The following is a 23778-nucleotide window of genomic DNA, read 5'->3' as shown; positions in this document are numbered from 1 at the left end:
GACACAGCCAACAAAAGAAGAATTCAGGAATGGTACAAGTATAGATAAAGATGTTAAAAGTGGAGGAACAAAAGAAGACACACTTGAAATAGGAAACAAACCGATAAAAGTACAAACTCCAATCTACTTCAGCCCAGGGGATAGGATAAATTGGACTCTGAAACATCATATCGCTGTTGGATGAGTCACTCTGATGGATGTGAACCCCCCACTGATCAATTCATAGGACTGACAGGATTGACAGTGACCAGAGAAAAGAGCTGTAACACAGTCAATACTTCCCACGGTATTGCTGCATTGTGATGACTGCTCTCACCTATCACATGCATTTATCCCCATGGTGTAGCTGTTGCTGTTTCCGACAGAATGCAAAACAGAACGTCTGTGCAGACGCTACGGAGCAGATCTATTTGTCACTGCTTTGAAGGCTTAGGGGGGCAAAATGCAGGATCATCTTTTTGGTGTTTTCACTCCTGATAGAGGCTGATCTTTATCACGCTGCCGTAGCCTTGACTTGTGTCACCGTAACTGGTTACATTCTCCCTCATCACTCAGGCCTGTTGACACCAGAGTGGCAGCTCCACTACCCATTATGAAATGACCTTGGTCTAGTGTCAGTAGGGCCATAGCGCTGCTGAAACAGTAACACCCCAAAGTGAGTAATTTTCTCTCCATAGGTCAGCAACTTTGCCGGCGGACAATCTCCCCCTGTAGATAAAGGCGGTGAGGGGGTCCTGCCGCTAGCAATTGTTAAGGTGATGGAAAGGGGGAGGAGGGTCGGCCATATAGGACAACGCTCTGTGAGCAAACCTTACTGAGGACAGCGCCGTCAATGTAATTAGAGCAATGGACTGATCTGATTAAGCAGACTCCAAAACCAGGGAATAGATTAACCATAGTGCAACTGCATTTTGCAATGTGATCCCTTACAGGGCTGTTTAATTAGTCTATACATTTATTTATCCTCTTACCAGAGTGGATTTCATTAAAGCCCCTGGAGGGCTATTTGATTTGATGCTGAGCAGTAAAGAGGGACCATGATTCCCCATCACCTGCTAAGTGAAGAAATTATGCTTCAGCCTTTGTTTGTAGTGCAGCTTTATTGGGGTGTATTAGCCTTAGAAAAGATGCAGTGACAGTATGAATACTTCTCTGACACCCTTCTTTTACCTGTGTTTCATCTGCACTGTTATGGAGTGCTTGGCTCTGGTTCGCCACTGCTAAGGATACCTAAGTGTGATCTTACTCATTGCTTGGAGGCTCTGTGTGGGACACAAAGAAGAATGTATTGTCTTTGCTTGCACAAATAGCCCTCAATACAGTGCTGGCTCTACAACAGGCAACTTGTGAGAGGATGTCTGTGAAATGCATAGAGCATGTCCTGAGGAAAATCTGTCTGTGAATGTCTCACTGCGGCGTCACACAGAAGAAACCAAAGCCTATGAAGTATCTAAAGGATACATTTGGGAAAGTTGATGCCCAGTGTAGTGACAAAGCAAATGTTTGGGAAGCCACTACTTTATCTTTGTGTGACAACACTGGAAATCAAAAACAAGCAAAACTGGAAAAGCTCTAAATATAGTAGTGGAAGTTGAAAATTGCCATTCTTTGGCCAACAAGAACAACCAGAACGCCGGTGCTGCTGGTGACCTTGCCCAGCAGCTTGATGAGGTGATGCTGTGATCCTGTCAAGCTTCACTGACCTGCAGCGATTTGTTCACTGGAGCACATTTTTAAACGGGCTACGACGCTGCTCAATGTGCTATGATATGTTGTTTCACCACGGGGAAGCTCGTGCACATAGTCTATTGGGGAACCTCTGTTGTCTGAACATTAAAACTCAGATCACAAAGCACAATTAAGAAAAAAAAAAAGAACAAAAGAAAAGCTTCCCATGAAACCCAACTGCAGGGCACTCTGTTCCCGTTTTCTTGTCTGAGTAATAAAGAGTGGAGGTGATGTGCTGAGAAGATTTGGTTTAGGTTCAGGATACATTTATCTCAAGTGCCCCTCACTGCACCTGAAAAACTGGTCGTGACAGACAGGCCACTTCGCCAGTGTCAGACTATTGAAAGGCATGAATGAACAATCTGATTTCATTGTGCTGACTTTGGAACTGAAAGAACAAAAAAGTATACTGGGTGCTGCTGTAAGACACGATGCTGCTACCACAGAGACATGTAGTTTCTTTAGACAGGGTCTTTACAAAAGAATATAAAACCTTTACACTCATACATGATTTGGTAAAACATGGCTTGGTGGAAATATTTTATTTGGTTCCTCCTGAAAGGCTAATGTTACATATTACGTTGAAACATGTGGGATAGCTGGTGTTGTATTTGGATCTCATAGTCATAGTCAAGCTCTTGTTTTTGGCAGCTCGTGAAATACAAAACTGTTTCCGCCAAGACTGATTAAGTACTTTTACTTTTGTTGGATGTCTAAGTGTACTTCACATACAGTAGGGAAACATATAGAGCAATACACATATGTAGTACATATCTAGAGCTAGATTTTTTTTTTTGCACTACTCATAATAAAGTTTTTACCAAAAACGATTAGAATATCCAAATGGCAGATAACAACAGTGTAATTCCTTCTTTGTGTGATAAATATTCCATCCAAGGACATACTTAAGCTTTGTGTCTTAATACTGAAGTTGATGTGTGTATTGTCTGGGAAATGAGGGATGAGCAGCGAGGATAAGGATAAGAAAGTGTCTTTCCTGATGTGTCTGGGTGTCTGCTCACTATCAAGGATTCATGGAGTGTGTGACAGAGAGTGGATCTCAGTGGTGAGAGCTGGGAAGACAAGAGCCGCTCTGTACAGAAATCATCCTGAGACACACTGGCAATGTAATTAGCACATGAATTATTTCTGTACAATGACATGCTTCAGCGCCTCTTGACTTTGCTCTTGTCTGAGGAATGCCTCCATGTATATGGCCCAAATTAGACATCTGCCAAATGCCGGTCCTTTACAGTCAGACGCTTCTTTTCTTGCTCCAGTAATCAAAAGTGGACAGTAACCTCTGCAGCTCTCTCACAGCATGCACTTTGGGTCTGTGCTGGCAACCTTGACAAGGTTACATCCAAACTGAGCAGCTTGTTAAAGCGCGCACGGCGAAGATTTATAGCTGCTAGCACATTTCAAATATTGCCCATTCAGACAGAAATCTGCTATCAAATGTTACTACACACCTGTCTGCAGCTCATTGGTTCTCTAGTAAACATTCAGATATTATCATCAGGTATGATAAATTATTGCAGATGGGCTCATTACATTTTTTTAAAGGGGGGAAAATGTTTGTGCTCTTCTGGCCTATAACTAAATATATGTATAGTTAAATGAAGTGCTAACTATACATTAATATCCAAATGCTTCTCTTTTAATGAGGATATTGATCCCCCATCTCTCCAAGGCTTACATTATTATCCTCTGGATTTACACTGTAGGAATGGATTGGCCTTTGTAGATTAGTATTCAGCACGTTGCGCTCCTCCTTCACTGTAATGCTGTTGTGATTCTGTAATAGGCCGAAAGCAAATGAGAGCCTTGGAGCTAAAGTGTGCTGTTCTGTACGTGTGCTCATACAGTGTTTGTTTGACTGAGCGCACGGATATTCATTTTGCATTTGCCTGTCTCTGAGTCTTTTATTTTATTCTTTTTTTCCCCCTCGTTTTTTAAAGTCCTGTTAGATTCTGTTGCCTCATGATGCCTCTTGCCATTTTGAAACCTTAAGAACTAAGCAGCCTTCAACACTTTTAGCCGTCCGTTGCTCTGTGCATTGGATAAAAACAGAGTTCGGTACCATCAAGAGATTTTCTACCTTGTCTCTCACCAGCGCCATTAAGTCTTCAAGATGGAGCTTTTTCAGGGGGTGAGATATCTCTTAAGCTCACTCCACATAAATGTTCTTGTTGAGGGAATGCGCCAAAACATCTAATGTAATGCTTCACTTCCCGACTGTAACTTCCCCCCTTTTTTTCTTCTTAGCCTCAGACATATGAGGATCTATTTTGTCATGACTTTCCTTGAAAAAAGATACAAAATGTGATAAATATCACATTTATCCTATTTTTTTCTTCAAAAATCAATGACATCATGATTCATGGGGACACAGCTTGTTCTGCATAATTGTTTTTTGTTGTTGTTGTTGTTGCTCTTTTTTGGTTTTCCCAGTGGAATATCTTAAAGGCATCATAAGAGAGGAAATGAGATCTTATTGTGGTCAGTTTTAAATAAGAAGAAATATTTTCTCAGACTTTCTCTGTCTGACTTTCTGCTGAGAGGAAATTGCAGTTTGTGATGTGGGAGTTGCAGGAGTCAGTGTTGTTATTAGAATTTAATCCAGTTTATGTGTCAAAGGTATTGAGAAAAAGAGATTCTTTAGTGTTGAGGTGTGAGGTGTGCGTCCGCCTGTATCATTTCCATTAGCTGGTGGATGTCTGTTTTCATGCCTTGCAGGAATGTGTGCACAGGTGTGTGCATCATCAAAGGTGCGATGCCAGTTGTGGATGAGGCAGCTTTGTGTCCTCATGGGACCAGATACCAGAGGAGGGCAGCGCGTGCACCTGACTGACACGCTGCCAATTAGAGTGAACAGACATTGACTCTGTGTGTGATTTGGCTGACAGACTGTGAAATGGTTGCTTGACTCTCTGCTATTGGGAAAAAATGTAAAAGATTTCCCCGACTACTTTCTAGCACTCTGAAAACACGCACATACTATACAACAGCATGAAGTCATATTCCCTTTTCATCTGCATCACATTTCATGCTTTATTAGAGGGCTGAGAAAAATAGCTGTAAAAAAACAAAAACAGGATGAAGTTTTGACCTTCATTTCAGCTTCATGCCAGCAGCTGCAGTGAACACAAATCTGCAAAGAGCATTCTTGTAAGCTAATAGCTTTTGCTTTGAGCTCACCTCCTTGTATCACTCATCCATTAATCACAATGTACAATTTACTTGTACTTAAGATAGATTCAGGGTGAGGTGAGGCCTTTATAATTGTATTATGCTTGAAGTTTATTGTTTGCAATGGTATATGTTTTATAAATGCCACCCAGTATGTTTACCACTAGAATAACTCAGTCCCTGCTTTTCACCACACTTGTACAAAAAGAGGAAGAAATCTTGCATGACTCTTTGCTTGCAGAAAATGAGCTACATGTTATATAATAAGTGCCTAATTGACACCTGATTCTGTCCTTAATGACACGAGCGGCAAAGCCAATTATAAGTAAATTTACTATGGGCAAAGTGTTTCTGCGGACTCATGCTAGGGAAGGGGACTCTCTCTAAGCCCAGCACGACATCCATCATACTGTGAATCTAAATGACACTATATGTTAAGCTCACACAGTATGGTGTCTGAGGGAACTTAGTGTGTGGATGTGTAAGCTCACACAGATTTGCACATGCTGGCTTTGTCAGTTAAATGTCTGATAATATTTAACACAGCTAATTGAGGCTTTTCTCTCTCTTTGATGGCACTCAAAACGATCACCAAGTGAAAAAAATACCTTGTAGAAATTGTATTTACATTGCTGACTTAAAATTGAAAATAACACAAGTCAAAAAATATCCTCAAAGAACTCCTATGGGTTATTTGAGTGATGTCTACCTTGGGAGTGGCGAGCAGTTACATTTTTTTACTTCAGTCTTTTGAACTGTGTGATAATCATGTAATAAAATATATTCTCAAAGAATGTAGCACTTCAGAAACTCTTATATCTGTCATGCGGTAAGAGGCTTAAGCCAGCTTGATGACACTAACTTCCTAACATTTTAATAGGATGCCAGACACTAACTTCTGTATCATTTTAATAGGCTGCCAATCAAGCAAGGAAACAGCAAGCGAATGAAAACAGAGTCAAATCCAGTGTCAGTCACCGAGCTTTGCCACAGACAATTAAACTACTTTGGTCTCCACACTGCATGGCTTTGGTATCCTTTTTTGATGGCGCAGCTAGACCCTAAAATTCCACAGGTGCTTCTTTGGAAGTGCATCTTTTCTGAACTCGCTCTGAACCTGAAAATACTGAGCATTACACACCGAGCTCGTTTTACTTCAGCTTGTTACCGAGAGCTGAAAACGAGTATTTATAGTGGTGTGAGGAAGGTGGGTGAAATCTCTGACAGGGAAACAGTGGTGTCGAGTTTCATGCTATAGTCACAGTTAATGCTGAGGGCTGTCATGAAGAAGATGACACAATTGGAGTTGGGCAACCGTAATTGCTGTGTCTGTTTGAGCAATTCGAAACCTTCTCTACAGGCCCATAAAATTAGTATGAGTCTTGCTTGCTATGTGTCATCTTTCATTTAGTCTCTTTTGACTCTGGGGGACACTCATTATTTGTCATTAATAATGATATCGGCTGTATCGTTTAAAAGCCGTTTGAGTAAAATGTGTTTTCTACTCCCACGTTTCAACTTTTCTGCCATACTTTCACCTTTACTTTTGACAAATTTATTTTGTACACAATCGGGTCAAAAGTGTCAGCGACTAGATTAATTTGCACTTAAAATCAAAGCTTTGCCTATCGTTCATTTCATGGGTAATTTTTCTCATATGCTGCCAAGCCTGTTTCAGACTGTTGTGTCATGATTTGATGTTGACAGGGAATGTGCTCCCCTGGGTGCGAGCTAATTTAAAAAGCAGCCATAGAGTAGCAGTAGCCAGATTATGTGTCAGAGCAAAGTGACTGATGAGGAGCCTCCTGGTCGCTCGGTCACATGCTGGCAATGTTGTACATATGACGTGCTCCAGCTTGTAAGCCCCTTGGTGCTTCATAATAAATGAGTGATTTGGTTCTACATAGTCAACTTCAATTAGGATTGAATGATACTTTAGAGGCAGTTACGCGGCCTTTACTGTTTTTCGCAGTGAAGCATACCTTGATTTTTGTGGTCGTGCCATGCAGCGCCAACTCTGCTCACACCTTTTGTAATTTAATTTGAGTGACGGACACTTGCATTGCTTCCATCAATATGAGTAGTTAGTTCTGCACCATATATGCACAAATGTGATGTGACCATAGAGAACGAGATGCCTGAATGACTGTTAGTTAGCTGCTGTTGATTAACAGTTGTTTTTTTGCATGGACGAGGACAGTTGTACGTTTGAAAGAGATCACAGGATTATGAGAGTGCTGAAGCACAATTATTTTTGTCACAGGTCTTAGATCTCTGACGGATCTAAGAAAAGAAAGCAAAACACGACGTTTAAAATATCCTGCTAATGGAGGTTTTTGCAGTTTCTAAATGTAGTGTAAAATGGGTTTTGGTGAAGGCACCAATATGATGTTGTCTTTAAAAAAAGTGGGATGAATGATGCAGAAAAATACACTGTGACAAGTTTTTACCTTTGTGTCTATTTATGGCCTTTTCCTAGGAGCTTTCTGTTCACTCTTTTCATGTCTTTTTCTGTCCTCTGTTTTCTGAAAAACACTAAAGAAGCTGGCTCTAATTCTTGTTCTCATTCAGTGTTATGACTCAAGGGCATTGATGTGCCAGCAGCTAGCTGTAGTTTGATTGACCGTAGTTTGTAGGTCTGCCCAGAGAGACAAATGGGCTATGCCCAAATACCCAGGAGAAGCAGCAACAAAATAGCACCTTTCTTCATTATTATTGGGGACACTCTTTGCATAAAACAGTCTAATACCGTGACCTATGTCGTAAGTCAACAGCGTTGGGGTTTCTAATAGAAAAATCAAAGTAATAAATGTGACTCCATTTTTTTATGTGTTATGTTATTCATCTGTTGTAATTTTTTTTTACATTATATTACTCCACAACATGGCTTGAGATGCATTACCACATAATAACTAGTAAACAATGAAAATCTTAGGCTACATGCCCACACACTGGCACAAATCTTTATCCAAATGAAGGGCGCGCGCGCGCGCACACGCACACACACAAACAAATCTTTTTATTGTATTTTTAGTATAACCACAAAGCTGAAAGCAGTGTTGGTAAAAACCAACCCAAAGAGCATTTCACATAAAAATGCTGTGTGTTAGTAGCAGTGGATCATTGTTTCTGGCCTGGACAAAGTTTGCACTTTACTGTCACAACCTTGTCCTGTCACACAGTAAAAACTTATGTAATGCTCATATCTTCACTCTTCAAAAGTTTTATATTTAGCTGCTGTTTTTTTCCCTCCGTCCTAACTAACTAAACTTAGCCCAAAGTCGTGCAAGTGCAGGATAAAGTTCTTCTATCTGCCCATGGATGAAAGAGCTTATGTAACCCCAATGACATAACTGTGATTAGTAACTTTAGCATTTTCCAGGTTACCTGAAAGATCTTTAAACACTGCAGCTTTCACTAGCCCAGCAAGGTATTAATCACCACAGTGCCACAAAGCTAATTAGCATATCATTACAGACATACTATGTTGAAGCTTTCCCAGTCAGTATTCCTCAGTGCTTTTTACAGCAAAAGCTTGGTTTACCTATAAATCAGCTGGAAATGGGAAAATGAAATCTTGACTCAAGTGTGTGGATGTTTCTGTCTAGGCTTTTCACATAAATATTGGATATTGCAATATATCATAAAGATATAGCAGCATCAATTATCAGACATGTAAGCTAGCCCAAAAACATACATATGTTTACATCTGAGTAACCCAGTTTGAATGTAAACACCACAGAAGTTGCACATCCCCTGGCCCTGAAGCTCCCTCTGGGCCCGGCCCCCAAACGTTGTAAATTCTAAGCAATGCCTCTGCTATACACACACAATTCATTCTCCATTGGTTAGGGGAATTAACTCTGACTTGAAGGCATGGGGATGTGTGGAGAGAGAAATGAGAATGACCCTAAACTATTGGCTCTATTTGTTATGTGGTCACTGAGCTTGTGAAGCAGGGATGGGTGGATTTAGTGAAGAGGGTAGAGTTCTCTCATTTTCACTGATAGGGAGCGCAGACATAGAGGGAATGACCAAAGAGTGGTGAGATCCAGTCAGCTTCAATTATGGCCCCTTGTAGTTTTCCCAGAGGTGCACTATAGCACGTTTAAGGGGAAATCAATGAGGTGACAAATTGTTGTGGACAGCAACCCTTTTCATTTCTTACATTGTTGCATCCATGACTGGTTGGTATACAAAGCATATGTGTGTGTGTTAATTTGTGTGTCTGTGTTTGTTTGGCAAGCATATATAAATGTGCAGCCCCATTTATGATAATTGAATGCTTTGCTCCATTTGTTTTTTGGTGCTTTATTTTCTGCTAGTAGCTTTAATGGCTTGTTATCTGTCTAAACCTTTTTTAAATGCTTTCTAATAGGTTTTCACATGCATCACCCACTGATGTCCAATGTCACTTTGTTTTCTTTTTGTCTCAGAATGTTAAGGTTTTTCTCAAGGATGTTTTTGCTATGCCAAATCATATAATAAAATATTATAGAAATCAGTCACTTTGCTGATAGCCCGACGGCCGAGGAGTGCTCTTTTGCTCTTAACACATCTAGAGCTCTTGGTCATTTGTAAATTTTGATATAAATTTTCATATTAATACCGTACCAATGTGTCATTCTTTAACTGCAGTGAGTAATCTCTATTATTTAGAAGATTTAATAATTTTTATTGCTGGCACTCTTTGGTCATATCGTTGCTCTTCGATTTTGAATTCCATTAGTCTTTGTCAGTAATTGCTCTAACTGTGCAATTGTCTTCCTATCTAAGGTGTGTGAGCAGGTTTTAATAGCTGATGACCAATGTTGGGGTTGTTACCAAGAAAAAGTACTGCATTATTTGTTACATAATACAGTAGATTAAAACATTTATTACATAACTCATTAGCTTACTATTGTGTCAGATAATTACCAGTTGACAATATAAACCATTGGCTATAGTTCCACAACAGAAAACCCTATTGTATGAGAACATACATACAAAACTTATTTTAGTGTTTGAACACAAAGTTGTATATGCAAAGTAAAGTTGGAAACTAGGCAAAGAGACTTCAGAGCGCTCACTACTGTAACACATACACGTGTACAGTAGCTACAATGTTATAAATCTGACTGCTCATCACTGACCCCGTTACTGATTGAAGATCAGGCTCTGGCTGCTTGGTTATGGTTGGAAGACAAGTTTTACTTCACTCTGGGTTTTTTGGTAACTTTTTGTTTGTGCATGCTAACTGTGCTGATGCTTGGATCTTATGATAGCAGCTAAATTCAGTTGCTGCTGTTTCAGATACAATTTGCACTTAATTGCCCATAATTGTGCTCTTGTCCTTTCATTCAATAAAAAAAGTAACCAGTGCACAGTAAAAAAAAGGCATGTTTGATATTTTCTTACCTATCTTCTTATCATTTTCTTACTACAGTATAATGATCGTAGATTATGTATGGATACATGTCTGCCTTTACGCTATCTCCTCCTTTTAATGGGTGGGCCAGTCTGAAGAAAACTTTGCACGATCACATGTGCAAGGATTAATAACATATATATGTTTGTAAGAGAAATTTATCATAAATCACAATTCTTTGAGTTTTTTATATCACATTTAGTTCATCATCCCTCTGGAAATGCAATCTTACATTCTCAGTTAGCATATATTTTATGTGTCATCTTCAAGTGGTCGTGCTACAGAGTTTTTAGCAAGAATTGGCAAAAACCACTTTTTTGTAGTGCAGATAATTGAAGAATCTTATAATTAGAGATGGACCGATCCGATATTACGTATCGGTATCGGTCCGATACTGACCTAAATTACTGGATCGGATATCGGAGAAAAATAAAAAATGTAATCCGATCCATTAAATATCACGAAAGCACCTCACAAAACTTGCAACACGCCGTAACTCACCTCAGAACGTTAGCACGTCGGAGCAGTATGCATCACGTGATAGAGCAGCTGTGGCATGCCGGACCTGTCGGTGGTCTGGATAGCATGTGGAGCTTCGCTAGCAACCCGGCATTTCATCTCCGACAAAGTTATCCCCGAGAGAAGTAAAGCAAGTGTGTAAGTCCATCTCTGAATGTTTGTAAAGCATTCCTGCGTTAAGCTTAACAAGCGATATATGGAGCAACTGCCTCTCCTGCTGCTACTTCAATCATGAAACTGCTTAATGATCAGCTGATCGGCTTTTCTGTCGCGAGTCCATCTCTCTGGTTTGTTTTTGGCCCACTTTGCACCAGAAAGAGGAAACCAGCGGCTAAACAACAGCAGCACGTTTAAGCTTGATCAGCTGTTGTTAGAATTTATTTAATATTAGTTTCTACTCGAGGATCTTTTTCTACGTAGCTGACGCTGGTAACTGTGCAGGGGCGGATCTAGCAAAGTTTAGCCAGGGGGGCCGATAGGGCATGAACAGGGAAAAGGGGGCACAAAGACATACTTTTCTTTCTTATTCTCATTTAAAATGTCTAGCTTTTAATAAATAATTATCCTAATCTTACACCGAAAGTTTTAATTTGATGTAAAATGAATAGAAGTCAATTACTGTATATAGTGACTATTAAGTCTAATATATATACCCTAGTAAGCTATAGTACTTTTTCCTTTGGGAAGGTACCATCTGTACAGTCTGCAATTTTGTTGAAGAAAGATGTTGAATCTATTTAATATTTCTTGAAAAATAATTGATTTCTGTGCATTTTTTTTTCACACTGCATCAAATTAAGGTTGATTACGTTGATTAAGCATCATGAGGTGGAGCGTGAGGGGTGGTTCCCTATTTTTTATTTATTTATTTTTGTTGTTGCTGGGAGTTGGAACCCTATTAGTTAGGTTGCTTAATATTTACGCTAAGTACTCTTTAAAATACCAGAATAGGGAGGATGGTGTAGGTTTAAGTTTATTAGATTGATCAGTATTGCTGAACTATAAATATTTTTTTTTTGCATATAGGTATAACAGAATAGCTTTAGTGTAGTTGTTGTTTTAAACTTGAGTATGAACTTATACAAAATGCAGCAAGATATTTTTAAAAAAACAGTTTTATTGATTAAAACACACTATATCGGATTCATATCGGTATCGGCAGATATCCAAATTTATGATATCGGTATCGGTATCGGACATAAAAAAGTGGTATCGTGCCATCTCTACTTATAATTAACAAAATGTAATTACCAAGCACACTGCTGTAGCACTACTGATGACAACAAAGCATTTTACAGATTTAATTTACATTTTCAGACATTGGTTATTTTTTCTTTTTTTTAGTATAGTAGTAATGTTCTAGGATGTTTTCATGCCTTATTGTGACATACATGAGTGCCTACATGTAGGCGCTACATGAAAAAAAAGTGGACAAACATCTTGAGAAAGTTGAGGGTAAACAGGAACGTTTCCTCTGGATGAGTCCGACTCTACCAGAGGAAAAGGGGAAAGATGCAGAGAAGACAGCGCGAATGGTGCGAGAGCCAGCAGAGCAGCCGGGGAGCTGTTTAAAGGAAATAAGTGCCTGGGATTATCTCCCTGCATTCCTTTGGCTATGGTGGATTATGGTTGGTCATTGGAATGTTAAATAAATATGTCTCTTTTTATACCTTCATTTACAATCTAATTTCAGTGTATTTATTATCAATTCAACATTTTGAGGCTTTTATTCGCATATTTTTTCACACCTTTCCAACAGGCACCCAAGAGGGCATTATATTAATGAAACACATTTCTCTTTCCCTTGTCTCTGCAGGAAAAGAAGAGTTTGTCGCAACCTTCAAAGGATCTGAGTTCTTCTGCTACGACTTGTCCTTGAACCCGATTCAAAGCAGCAGTGATGAAATCACATTGTCATTCAAAACCCTACAGAGGAATGGACTGATGCTGCACACGGGAAAATCAGCTGATTACGTCAACCTGGCTCTGAAAAATGGGGCGGTCTCACTCGTCATTAATTTGGGGTCTGGAGCCTTTGAAGCTCTTGTGGAGCCAGTCAATGGGAAATTTAATGACAATGATTGGCATGATGTCAAAGTAACAAGGAATCTACGTCAGGTAACAGTACATAGGGTGATATGGAGACTCAGTAAATAAATTAAAACAAATGCACTTAAATCATTACCATCATACAATACATTATTTTTCCCAGACATTGTAATTAAATTGCTAAATTTAATCATGATGGTTTCTGGTGGAGAGTGAAACAAAACCACGAGGGAGCAGGGACATCTCGATATGAATCAGGGCCTGTGTAAAGTTACAGTTTAAATCAACCCTAACTTTTAAAAAGAAAGGTTATAATGACATTTTACCTTTGTTGTAGCTATGCAAAGTTTCTAGAGTCATTTACATATCAACATGTGCAAAGTAAGACACAATACTGTTTTTTATGTCAAGGGAAAACAAATTTAACTGAACTCAAATTTCAGGGTAGTACGTACAGTATAGTCTGTATTAACAAAAATTACAATATTGGAAAAAAAGGGGAGAAAAGGTACAAAAACATTTGAGTGCTTATGTTAGTACAGTTGTGATATTGGTCATTATGAATCTGTTGTATTTAAGCATTCAAACGAACTTGCTAGCACACTGTACTTTTTACTAATATAAAAGAAAACCTTTATGTAGAGCATAGGTAAACCTAGAGTTAGACTTTAAAGCACCAAAGTCAAATTTCCAGCACAGGCAAATCCCTCTTACAAGATTTATAGACTTTAATGGGCTTTGCTTTATGGTCTTGATTCACCTCCTTATACTCCTAAGAAACAGGGGAGTGACTTTACATGAGTTTTAGGAATTTGATTTCTTATAAAAATCTTGTTTGGCCTCTTAACACCAAAGGGTGGTACAACTCCTGCAGTGTTGCAGGATATCAGCAGAACAAATTCTAGCCTGGTTATGAGATGAGGATATTAATAAGCATAGCGTTTTTGCTTAACAAATATGTAAATAATCCACCTGGCAAGTGCAGATCATGCTGGCCGGAGTAAATCAGCAGAGGTCTGTTAGTGTTTGTTGTGCTGATTCACAGCAGGCCAGCATACAGTAAATTGGGTCAGGATGTAGCTCTCTGCAAGAGGCTGTTCATCCTTGAGGATGATTGGAGGGCCCATCAGTTGGACCCATGACCAACCTGAAGAGGCAGAAGAGTTGTTGAGGCACAACACTGGCATGCTGTCGGTGGCTTTCACCAGTAACTGAATGCTCAGTTTCAGCTGATGTAAGGGTCACCTGTTGGTTGAAATTTCGCTTTCCTTGAGACTAAAGGTTACTAAAGCATGGGTTTCAACAATCTACCCTCTGGGTTTATTACAATAGCACGTGTAATTTCCTCCAGTTCTCTAGGGCCTGACTAGTTGTAGGTGGCTGAATCAGCAGCATGGCATTTGGGATAGAACCCCAGGTGAAAGACCTTTGCTACAGGTGTGCAAAGAAGTACCCACATACCAACTAGGCAGAAGACCTATAGCCCTATAGATCATAATTAATCATTTCCAGAGTAAGTGGATTCAGCTTCTGGGTGCATCTCGACTTGTAGGTACAACAGCTGCTGTGACAAGACAGCTGGAACTTTGCTTCCAGTTCATTGGATATTGTTTCGTAAATACACACAGGCTCTGCTAGATGATTTGGAAACATTAATCACTCTCACTGGGCCCTAACCCCAACATTATCTAGGTTTAGGAAAGCAGAAAGCTAATAATACCACACTGCGGCATTTGTCTCTGCAAAGGAAACATGGGAATGTGAAATTATTGTACAGGTCTTTCAAGCTGAATACCGTAAACCCCTCACCTAATTAATCAAGCTAATTTGCGCTGTCGAATTCAAGAAGAGTCCCATAACCCTGGATACATTGCAAACGTTTCAAAACTACTTGTTTCGTTTGCATGAGGTTGCAGGCTTTCGGACCAATGCTTGCCTCAGGGTGATGTACGTTAAGTGTAACCCATGTGCCTGTAGTTGACACGTAGAGACAGTCCTGCACTATATTGATAACTACCCAAAAACGTGGTTGGTTTTGTGGAGCAACAGTAGCAGACTTAAGTGTTAAAAGTGTTAATGCCAACGTACAGATCCTAGCACTACAGGACGTTACAGTGGAGTAAGGTTGTGAGCTGGAAGGACTCGTTGAACTGAATGTGTGATGAGAAAATATGTAGATAAATATAAAGATACTTTACTGATTGTACTAGAACATAAAATCATTTTTAGATGAAACAGGTTATTTAGAATACAATCTTTAAAATAAAAAAGCAGTTGTGCATTCATTTTTGTATAATTCAGTCAGGTTAAGGATTATTTTTGTTATGTACTGATATGTAAAACCTTAGAATTATAAGAGGGAGTACTTTTTCACATGACTGCAGTTTACACCCAAAAATCTCTAGATTTGTTCCTGCTCATTTCGTGGGAAATGTTTATCTTCACCTCAGTACCACAGCTTCTTTTTGCATAATCAGCCAATTGATTATTGACAAACCTAAAGATCTGGCCAGCTTGAACATTCACTGCATTCAAACTGTAAAGAAAACAAAGCATATTGAGTGCATGCTCTGCGGGGGAATCAAAATTGCCATCCTCCATATTCTGTGTCAGGGTCTCCTTTGCTTTGTCTCATTGCAGTAAAGTGATCCTAAAGTTCATCAATAAGACCAAACGGAGGTAAAGTATTGTATGAGCGGTGGGAAGTCTGATACACTGGATTGGTCTGAAGCCTAAAACCAAGTACAAAAGAAGACGAATCCTAATATCAATAGCAGCAATAATGATAATAATAATAAAGTTTTAGAAATGGCCTTGGGAATTTTCTTAAGAGGGTCAACTGATGTGCTTTAGGCATTCTTTCGTATGAGCCATGTCTGTCAATCATAACCTTTTGTCGGGACTTGGGTAAGGACGTTTTTTTTTCTGCTACTCAGTCTAGTCACATACAGAAAATGGTGCAAAAAAAAAAAAAACCACCATGAAGGAAATCAGGGAGTTACTGGTTGAGCACTTGCACCTCTTGTGCATTCTTGTTATTTCCTTGGTCTGCTTTTTTCTTGTTAAACTTATTTTGCCCTTTTTTCTCTATGTTACTAACATGCTTTGGAAACAAACTAACATCATTCATGGAATGTTTCATTCCACTACTAACCAGTATGGTTTTTTGCCGTTTGACAATGTACTAACAGTATTGACCATCATATATTATTTGAGTAACAATCGTTATTCTGTTCACAGTTTTTAATTTCCTTTCTCCCCCCTTTTCCACAAAGCACTCAGGCATTGGACACGCTATGGTAAACAAACTACATTGTTCGGTAGATATCATTCTAATTGTTTCTTAGTTTGGGTTTGCCGTGTGTTTTTTTCCTTTCCTTTTTTTTTTTTTTTTTTTTTTTTTACTGTAGACGTCATTTACAAAAAAAAAGGAAATTGCGGTTGGTACTCTTCTGCTTACTTTTCGAAACCTTTTTCTTGGTTCATTCATTGGTTTCTCCTCTTTATTTCACTTGTTTCCTGTCCAATTCTGTTTGATCCACCTTTTTAGGAGCATCATTTCGAGCCTTTTGCATCAAGCTGTGGTTAATAATGAGGACCCTCTCCTGTCTGGCTGGCCTGATGCTCTTTGGCTCAGCCAGTTGTATCCCCCATTCACTTTGCATGGCATGCACTTTTGACTACCTGTTGCATATGCCACATTTGTCGACGTGAAAGTGATGGTTGAGCTGTGTTTGTCATTTTGTCTTGGGTGTTTTTCTGACTTCTCTTTGTGGTTTTTACAGTGTCCATTGGCTTGTGCATGCATCTGACACTGTGGCAAGTGTCAAAATACTGATTCTGTATCCCAATCAGGAAAATTGGGAGATTTTTCTTTTTGTGTGCGTGAGAACAAAAAGAAAAGACAAATGCATGCATGTCTTCTTTTGTCTCTTACCCTCAGTCATTGTCCTTTAATAAAAGGTATCTGTGCTTTTCATAGCATGTGCTCCCTTTCTAACCTAGTGGCACGTTCTGGTTTCTTTTGTAGAAACGTCTGCTGGACATACTAATATGGAATAATAATAAATAATAACTAACCTAGATAACATTTTACTAACACCATTTTTGTGTCTGCTAAAATACTTTTATGTTGCAGTAGCAGCAATACTAACACTGTAGTATGGGCAGTTGACTAACTCTCTAACTAGAATAGTGTTCCTTTTAAGTCTTGCAGTCGTCCTAACTAATCAAACTGGACAAAATAATAATCAACAAAAACAAGAAAAAAGACAAGCAAACAAACAAACAAACAGACATGAAAATGGGTTTCAGAAAAAAAAAAGAAACATGTAGGGAACTCTGACCTAGATTACGAGAAAAAAGGCTATAACATTATAGTAGGCTGTCTGAGTATAGCGTGTCCTTTCCCTCTGCTTTGTTGTTCAGGTAACAATATCCGTCGACGGGATTCTGACCACCACAGGATATACGCAAGAAGACTACACCATGCTAGGCTCTGATGACTTTTTCTATGTCGGAGGGAGCCCTAGCACAGCCGACCTGCCTGGATCTCCAGTTAGCAACAACTTCATGGGCTGCCTCAGGGAGGTAAACACCACTTCTGTGTGAACTCTGAGGCTGGTGGGTGTGCAGGATATGACTGGCTTCACCTTAGGACTCCAAAACAGACCCTCCCACCCACAAGCTGGCCCTATTTCATCCTTAACACCCTGAGTTTGTTTGTCCTCTTTTCCTCACTCTCACTGACACAAACTTTCTCTGACTCAAAATTTTTTCCCTCTTCTGCCCCCTCAGTGCACATACGACGCTCTACACACATGCACACACAACTATGCTGGGCGCACCACACACCCACACGTATAGAGGTCTGTCTTGGAGTGGAATTTACCTCGGGCTTCACGTGGCTATGTCAGCTGCACTTCAAAGCAGAGCGGTGATCCTGAGATCAGGGAGTGGAATTTTTATGAGGAGCATCTGACACGCTTAACACCTCACTATTGTTGGGGAGTGTGCTCTATCAGATTTTATCTTAGCCCAATTGTTTAAAGAATAACATTTTTTCTTTATGCTCGGTATCTGTGGAGGGCTTTCCTAAATGTAACTTAATAGTGCTTGAAAAGCAGGAGCGAAACAAGAAAAATAGAGAAATGTACATTAGTTATATGCTCTGGGATGCATTGAATTCAGCACATCCCTGGCCTCCACAGTGCAATGGGCCATTTGAGTACTTAAAGGCAGACTGCTGTCCTCAGTATCATCTAGGATAGGTCTGAAGCATCTCTCTTTAATGAGTACACACGGAGTGGAGCAGGGAATGTTCACAAGCTTATTAAAAGTGTGTTTTTAAGGCAACTTTTTTAGTTAAATACATGTCTTGCAGGTGCTGCAGATGCTACAACAACAGGGGTGGAATTGGTTCACCCCATTTGTGGTCATCCACCCCACTGAATTACTCTCTGTCCTCTTGCCAAGCCTGCCCTCACTGTCCTGAGATCCATGTATTGAACTGCTCAAAAACTTTTAAATATGCTGCAGAGCTGCGATAACGCCTACAAGAAGAGAGACTGAGGGGATTTTCAGTATTTTATTTGCTCATGGGATCTTTTAATATTCCTTATTTAGTTTTACCAGACAAATGCAAATGTCAATATCAAATAAAAAGAGATTAAGCCTGCATGATCTAAAATCCATAGTTAGTTCCATCTACTTGACTTTGATTTTTTTGTCTGACATTTTTAGTACGTTGACAAGCTCTTTGCATCCTCTCATCCAGGCTGTTGAATTAAACAAAAAGGCCCATCTCAGGTCAGCTTCAGAGTGTGTTGTGATATAATATGTGTGGTGGTTTAACAGCATACGCTGTGGGACCTGATTGATAACATGTCTCCAAGTGGCATGTTGCAGCATTTGTGTGCAGATTCCAGTCTGAGTCGCCACGCCTGCCTGTTAGTTCTGATGGCAAAACAAACTGTGGTGCAGTAATAGCTCAGTTGTCACAGCCCTAGTTTGATGACAAATTAGTGCAGCACTACGAGTGCAGCACCAGTTGTAGCTCAGACCAAAGCTCCTTCGATGCTGAAAGGTGCCCTTTGTCTTGACTATAAAAAATTGATTTGGGTTTATTGGCTGTATCTGTTGCACCTTTGTCTGCATGAGTCAAGTTCAACGGGCAGAGAGGCTGTAATTTATTCCTTTACTTTTTTTCCATTTCTTTTTCTATAATCCCTAAAACACTACATTTTGGTTTAGTGTCACATTGGGATCACCTGGCCTTCATCTTAGGATGAAGATCCACGGCAGTGTGACTTTCGAGTGCAAGAATGTGGCCACTGTAGACCTGACAGGCCTGAGTGAATATACACGTATAGTCTCTCTCTCTCTCTCTCTCTTTCTTACCGTATATATTTAAATATACTTTATATATAATATACTTTAAAAATATATACTTTATATATATATGTGTGTGTGTGTGTGTGTGTGTGTGTGTGTGTGTGTGTGTGTGTGTGTGTGAAGAAAATATAGTTTCCTGGTTTGATTTCCTCACAGTTAAGTGCATAATAAACTAAGCCTTGGCTTATCTAACTCTGAAGCACCGCTATGAGCTCCATCCACCTGAACAGTTAGACACAGTAGATCTGACTTGGTGATAAACATAATGCTCCATGCAAATACAATCCCATCGGACATGTTCCCATTTTCAGGTGAACGCTTAGCATGACAGCAAATAAAAAACATGGCTAGTGTTTTCCACAGCTGTAACTCATTTGATTTGACCCACTGGAAGCAACAGACATATACAATTACAACTCTTTTGTTATATAAATGTGCGTGCTATTGCAGTAAAAGAGCTATCTATTACTTTCTAACATTATCCTCCAATTAGCAGTATTAGAGCAGCGTGAAAGAGATCATCAGCTGTGCGCTTGACATCTGGAGGTGGCTGTTAAATAGTAGTTCCCCTTTTATCTCTCTTCCTGATGAACTTTAACATCTTTATGTTTAAAGCCTTTGTCGTCCTCTAAATCTTAGCTTTTGTATGAGTATGTCAAGTGTGTCTGGTGAAAAATATAACGGCTCCATTGATGTTTTGATGCAAAATGTTGACATTCACGGAAATGTTAATTAGTTGGAAATTGGATGAAACTAGACATAGGGATCCTAGCTGCTGCTTACATCTGCTTAGTAGATACTCTTTCATTGTGGGGATTGGATAATGACGGGGTTAGAGCTGTCTTCATTTTTTTTTGGACTGTCGCTAATTACAGTGGAACCCACACAGACATATTCTACACAAACTGTAGACCTTAATCAATATGAGTATTCATGAGAAACTTGCTTAAGTGAATTTAATACGCCTCTTCTTGCATTTTAGTGAATGAGAATAAATCAGGCGATTAAGATGAGCTTCATACACAAATGGAGTTTACTAGTTAGACAAACAACAGTAAATAAAAATGAGCAAATTAGAAAATGTACTGTTGCTGTATCATGTATGATAATGAAGCTCATCCATCAGTAAATTTGGTATTTTAATGACATTTAATGGGCTGCTACTCTTTCACTTCTGTACCTTAGCTCTATATCATCTCAAAGGTCACAGAACTAATACATTTGATTTATTTAAGCCTCCTGTTTTATAGTGTCTGAGAACAGTAGCTAAAATTGACATAAATGTTTGGGGGGTTTTTTGATTTAGAAATTTCCAACAGTATGTACGGGATAACGGATGCTGGAGCTTGCATGAGAAAACACTGCACTAATTTCTTCTTTAGAAAGGCATATCCATCATCTGACCACTCTTATTCTAATCAAATACTCCAACAGGGACTTTAAATCAGCATTTTGCACCACACTTGCAATCAAGTCACTAGTTTAGATTTATCACTCTTCATCTCACATGTCACACCGACTCCCGAGAGATAATGCTGGATAAAATCATTTTCTCCAAACCATTGTCACAGTTGTTTGTCATGTTCAGGTCGTCTCTTGACGGTAGAGCTGAAAGCCAAAATGCATCTCCCACCTATTTACACTTCACCCACTATTCACTTGTTGTGAAGGCTTCAAATGGGTGCAGAGAAAGCGGGAAGATGTCTGTGACATTTGGTACCCTGTGGACACAGCTCGTCACGTATAGGTGCAGTGTGACAAAGATTACCAATAGCTGAGGCATGCGATCCTTGCTTATGACACCGTGTTGTGGGATGAAATATCACATGGACATCATGGTGTTTAATTATGCATATTTACATTCCCCATTATATTTATATTCTGCAAACCGATCTTTGATTTGCAGAATATGACTAAAACCTTTTTTTTATTGTGTTCCATTTCAGGTTGTATACAAAAACAATGACGTGAGACTTGAGTTGTCCAGGCTGGCCAAGCAGGGTGATCCCAAGATGAAGATCCACGGCACTGTGGCCTTCAAGTGTGAGAACGTGGCCACTCTAGATCCCATCACTTTTGAGACGCCTGAGTCTTACATCATCCTCAACAAGTGGAATGCTAAAAAGACAGGCTCCATCTCCTTTGACTTCCGCACCACTGAGCCCAACGGCCTTCTCCTTTTCAGCCATGGCAAGCTCAAGCAGCAGCCAAAGGATTCAAAGAGTCCTCAAACTCTTAAAGTGGACTTCTTTGCTATCGAGATGCTGGATGGCCATCTGTACTTGCTGCTGGACATGGGCTCGGGAACCACAAAGACCAGGGCAGTCAACAAGAAGGTCAATGACGGCGAGTGGTACCATGTTGACTTCCAGCGAGATGGAAGATCAGGTAACTTTTTAAAAAATCGTTAGCAACATACAATATTTAGACGAATAGCATGCAAGAAACAATAATAAACAATAAAAGGCACCTGTTGCTGCATCTGTCGCTACTATGAGAGTGCAATACATTTAAATGTAAAAAAAAAAATGCAACATGGCAAAAAATGACCACTTAAACTGAACTGATGTACTTTATATCAACAAAATACATTAGGTTGCGTGACTACTACTTGACTTCCTATCATGTAGGTGAAAAGGGTCTGTGGGCTTAACAATAGTGTTTTCACAGCAGTAGTTTACACCTTCCACATGTCCTGACTTGAAGTACTGTAGCAGTGACGCATTTCTCAGCAGTTTATTTCCTTCGTAGCGCAGACAGTGACCATCTCCGATCAAGATTTCTTAAATAATAGTGCCATAAAAACAAAATGCAGTACTTCAGAAGGCTTGAAATTATACAGAGACATGCCACCACACTCCTTTGTGTTTTCATACACATACAAACAAACACCCACATTGCATGCAGTTCAGTAGCCCAGCAATCAAACACAGTTTTAATTTTGTGTGTCGTTGTCCTCCTGGCACCAGAAATGTGCAAAAAGTATGGTGATGAAGTAATCCTCAATATGACTGACTAGTTTAGCCTTCAACATATAAAGTGCGATCAAGAAGCACTGGCCCATAAAAATCAAAAATACATACTACCTAGCTTAAATTTTCTTCTTCACTTTGTAGAAGTCCCATTACAACCATGAACTGTGGCATCGTGTCACTGTGTGCCGGCATACTGACATCACAGGAAGATTTCGGTATCATCAGCGCAACCTTTGTTAGCTACCTATTTACTTACTGCGTTCGGTTCTTTCCACTTTCTGAGTTGGAAGTTGAGGGATCACTGTTTCAACACACTGGTGCAGATATAACGTGCATCAAAGAGTTTCAGGTACAACAGGACAGAATGAGACTCCTGCAGAGCGATCTAAAAATAGCAGCAATGCTCAAAATACTTTGGTGGTGAATAAGAAAACTGCCTTGAAGGGGAGATCAGATTTTTATGGGCCCTTTGATCACACTGTGTACGGTACAACGCAGAATTCAGAAGAAACTTAAACAAGGAGCTCTTTAAACAATTTTACTGAAATAAAATTATTTTCATGGGGTCATGGACTTGTTTTCTGAAAAACTGAATTATTCATTATTGTACCAGAGTTGGTTCACCACTGAAACTTGAATATTTCTCCACACACTGCCTGCCCTTCCACTTGTTATAATTATTTTTACATATTTATTATAAAATCCAATTGAATAGTGATAACCCAACTCCAGATAGTGGCTACGTGTCACGATTCCAGACACATATTTGCAACAAAATAACTTTGTCCCCTCTCACAATGTGTCCTCTACGCCCCGGGTCGCCCTGCACTGGTCCCTGTTGATTTGCTTATCTAAGCAGCAATTTGTTAGTGTGAGCTTAGAGCCAAGCCCTTGCAATGTCATGCTGCAAATTAGATATACCCCTTGACCATGTTTTCCACTCCATCTCAAGAGGTGGAAATTAGATTAACTGTTTCATTACCCCCCTAAGCAAGTCTGGGTTGTAGTTCCAAATTGAGCTAGATACAATGTTAAAATAGTGACAGCTTTCACACATTCAGCTCCATTAGTCAATGAAAGTGTTTGTAAAATTAGCTCCAATACTCTGTTTGAGGTGACACAATACAGGCCTACGCTGAAATAAACATTACTGAGTGGCTTCTATTGAATTCGCTGGGAGAAGAAAGCTGTGGGTACCTTCTCAGATGACATAAATCCAAAACATTTAGTTGCGGTGCGCCGCACTATAAACAACATTGTCTTGCTAAATTAAATTTTTTTTCATTATGTGTGTAGTAACCTCTGATCACCCTCCCCCATGCAGTGCACACATGTACACACGAACACGGGCACACAGAACCCCGAACTCTCTCATCGAGCTCTCCACTCACTGTTCTCTCTGTCTACCCTGCCTAAGTTTCCATGGAAACAGGAGGGGGTCTCTCCCAGGACTGAGACAGTTACTGCACAGTGCTGTGCTGAGCTGTGCACTAATGACATTTCAGAATAACTTTT

The 23778-nt window shown here is 39.6% G+C and overlaps 1 protein-coding gene across 37 annotated transcripts in view; it reads left to right on the top strand.

The window, feature by feature from the left end:
- LOC113034636 (neurexin-1a) overlaps positions 1–23778 on the top strand; it is a 261169-nt gene that overhangs the window by 78362 nt on the left and 159029 nt on the right. For 29 of the 37 annotated variants that reach the window (XM_080287803.1, XM_080287777.1, XM_080287776.1 and 26 more), the window contains 4 exons: positions 12663–12964; positions 16171–16194; positions 17324–17485; positions 21235–21676. In XM_080287803.1, coding sequence (XP_080143929.1) covers positions 12663–12964; positions 16171–16194; positions 17324–17485; positions 21235–21676 — 930 coding nt within the window. The remainder of the gene's footprint in view (positions 1–12662; positions 12965–16170; positions 16195–17323; positions 17486–21234; positions 21677–23778) is intronic. The other 8 variants (XM_080287785.1, XM_080287782.1, XM_080287778.1 and 5 more) reach the window with 1 other exon arrangement.

The sequence above is a fragment of the Astatotilapia calliptera genome, chromosome 13 (genome assembly GCF_964374335.1).
Source record: "Astatotilapia calliptera chromosome 13, fAstCal68.1, whole genome shotgun sequence".
Lineage (NCBI taxonomy): Eukaryota > Metazoa > Chordata > Actinopteri > Cichliformes > Cichlidae > Astatotilapia > Astatotilapia calliptera.
This window is presented reverse-complemented; position numbering and strand designations above follow the sequence as displayed.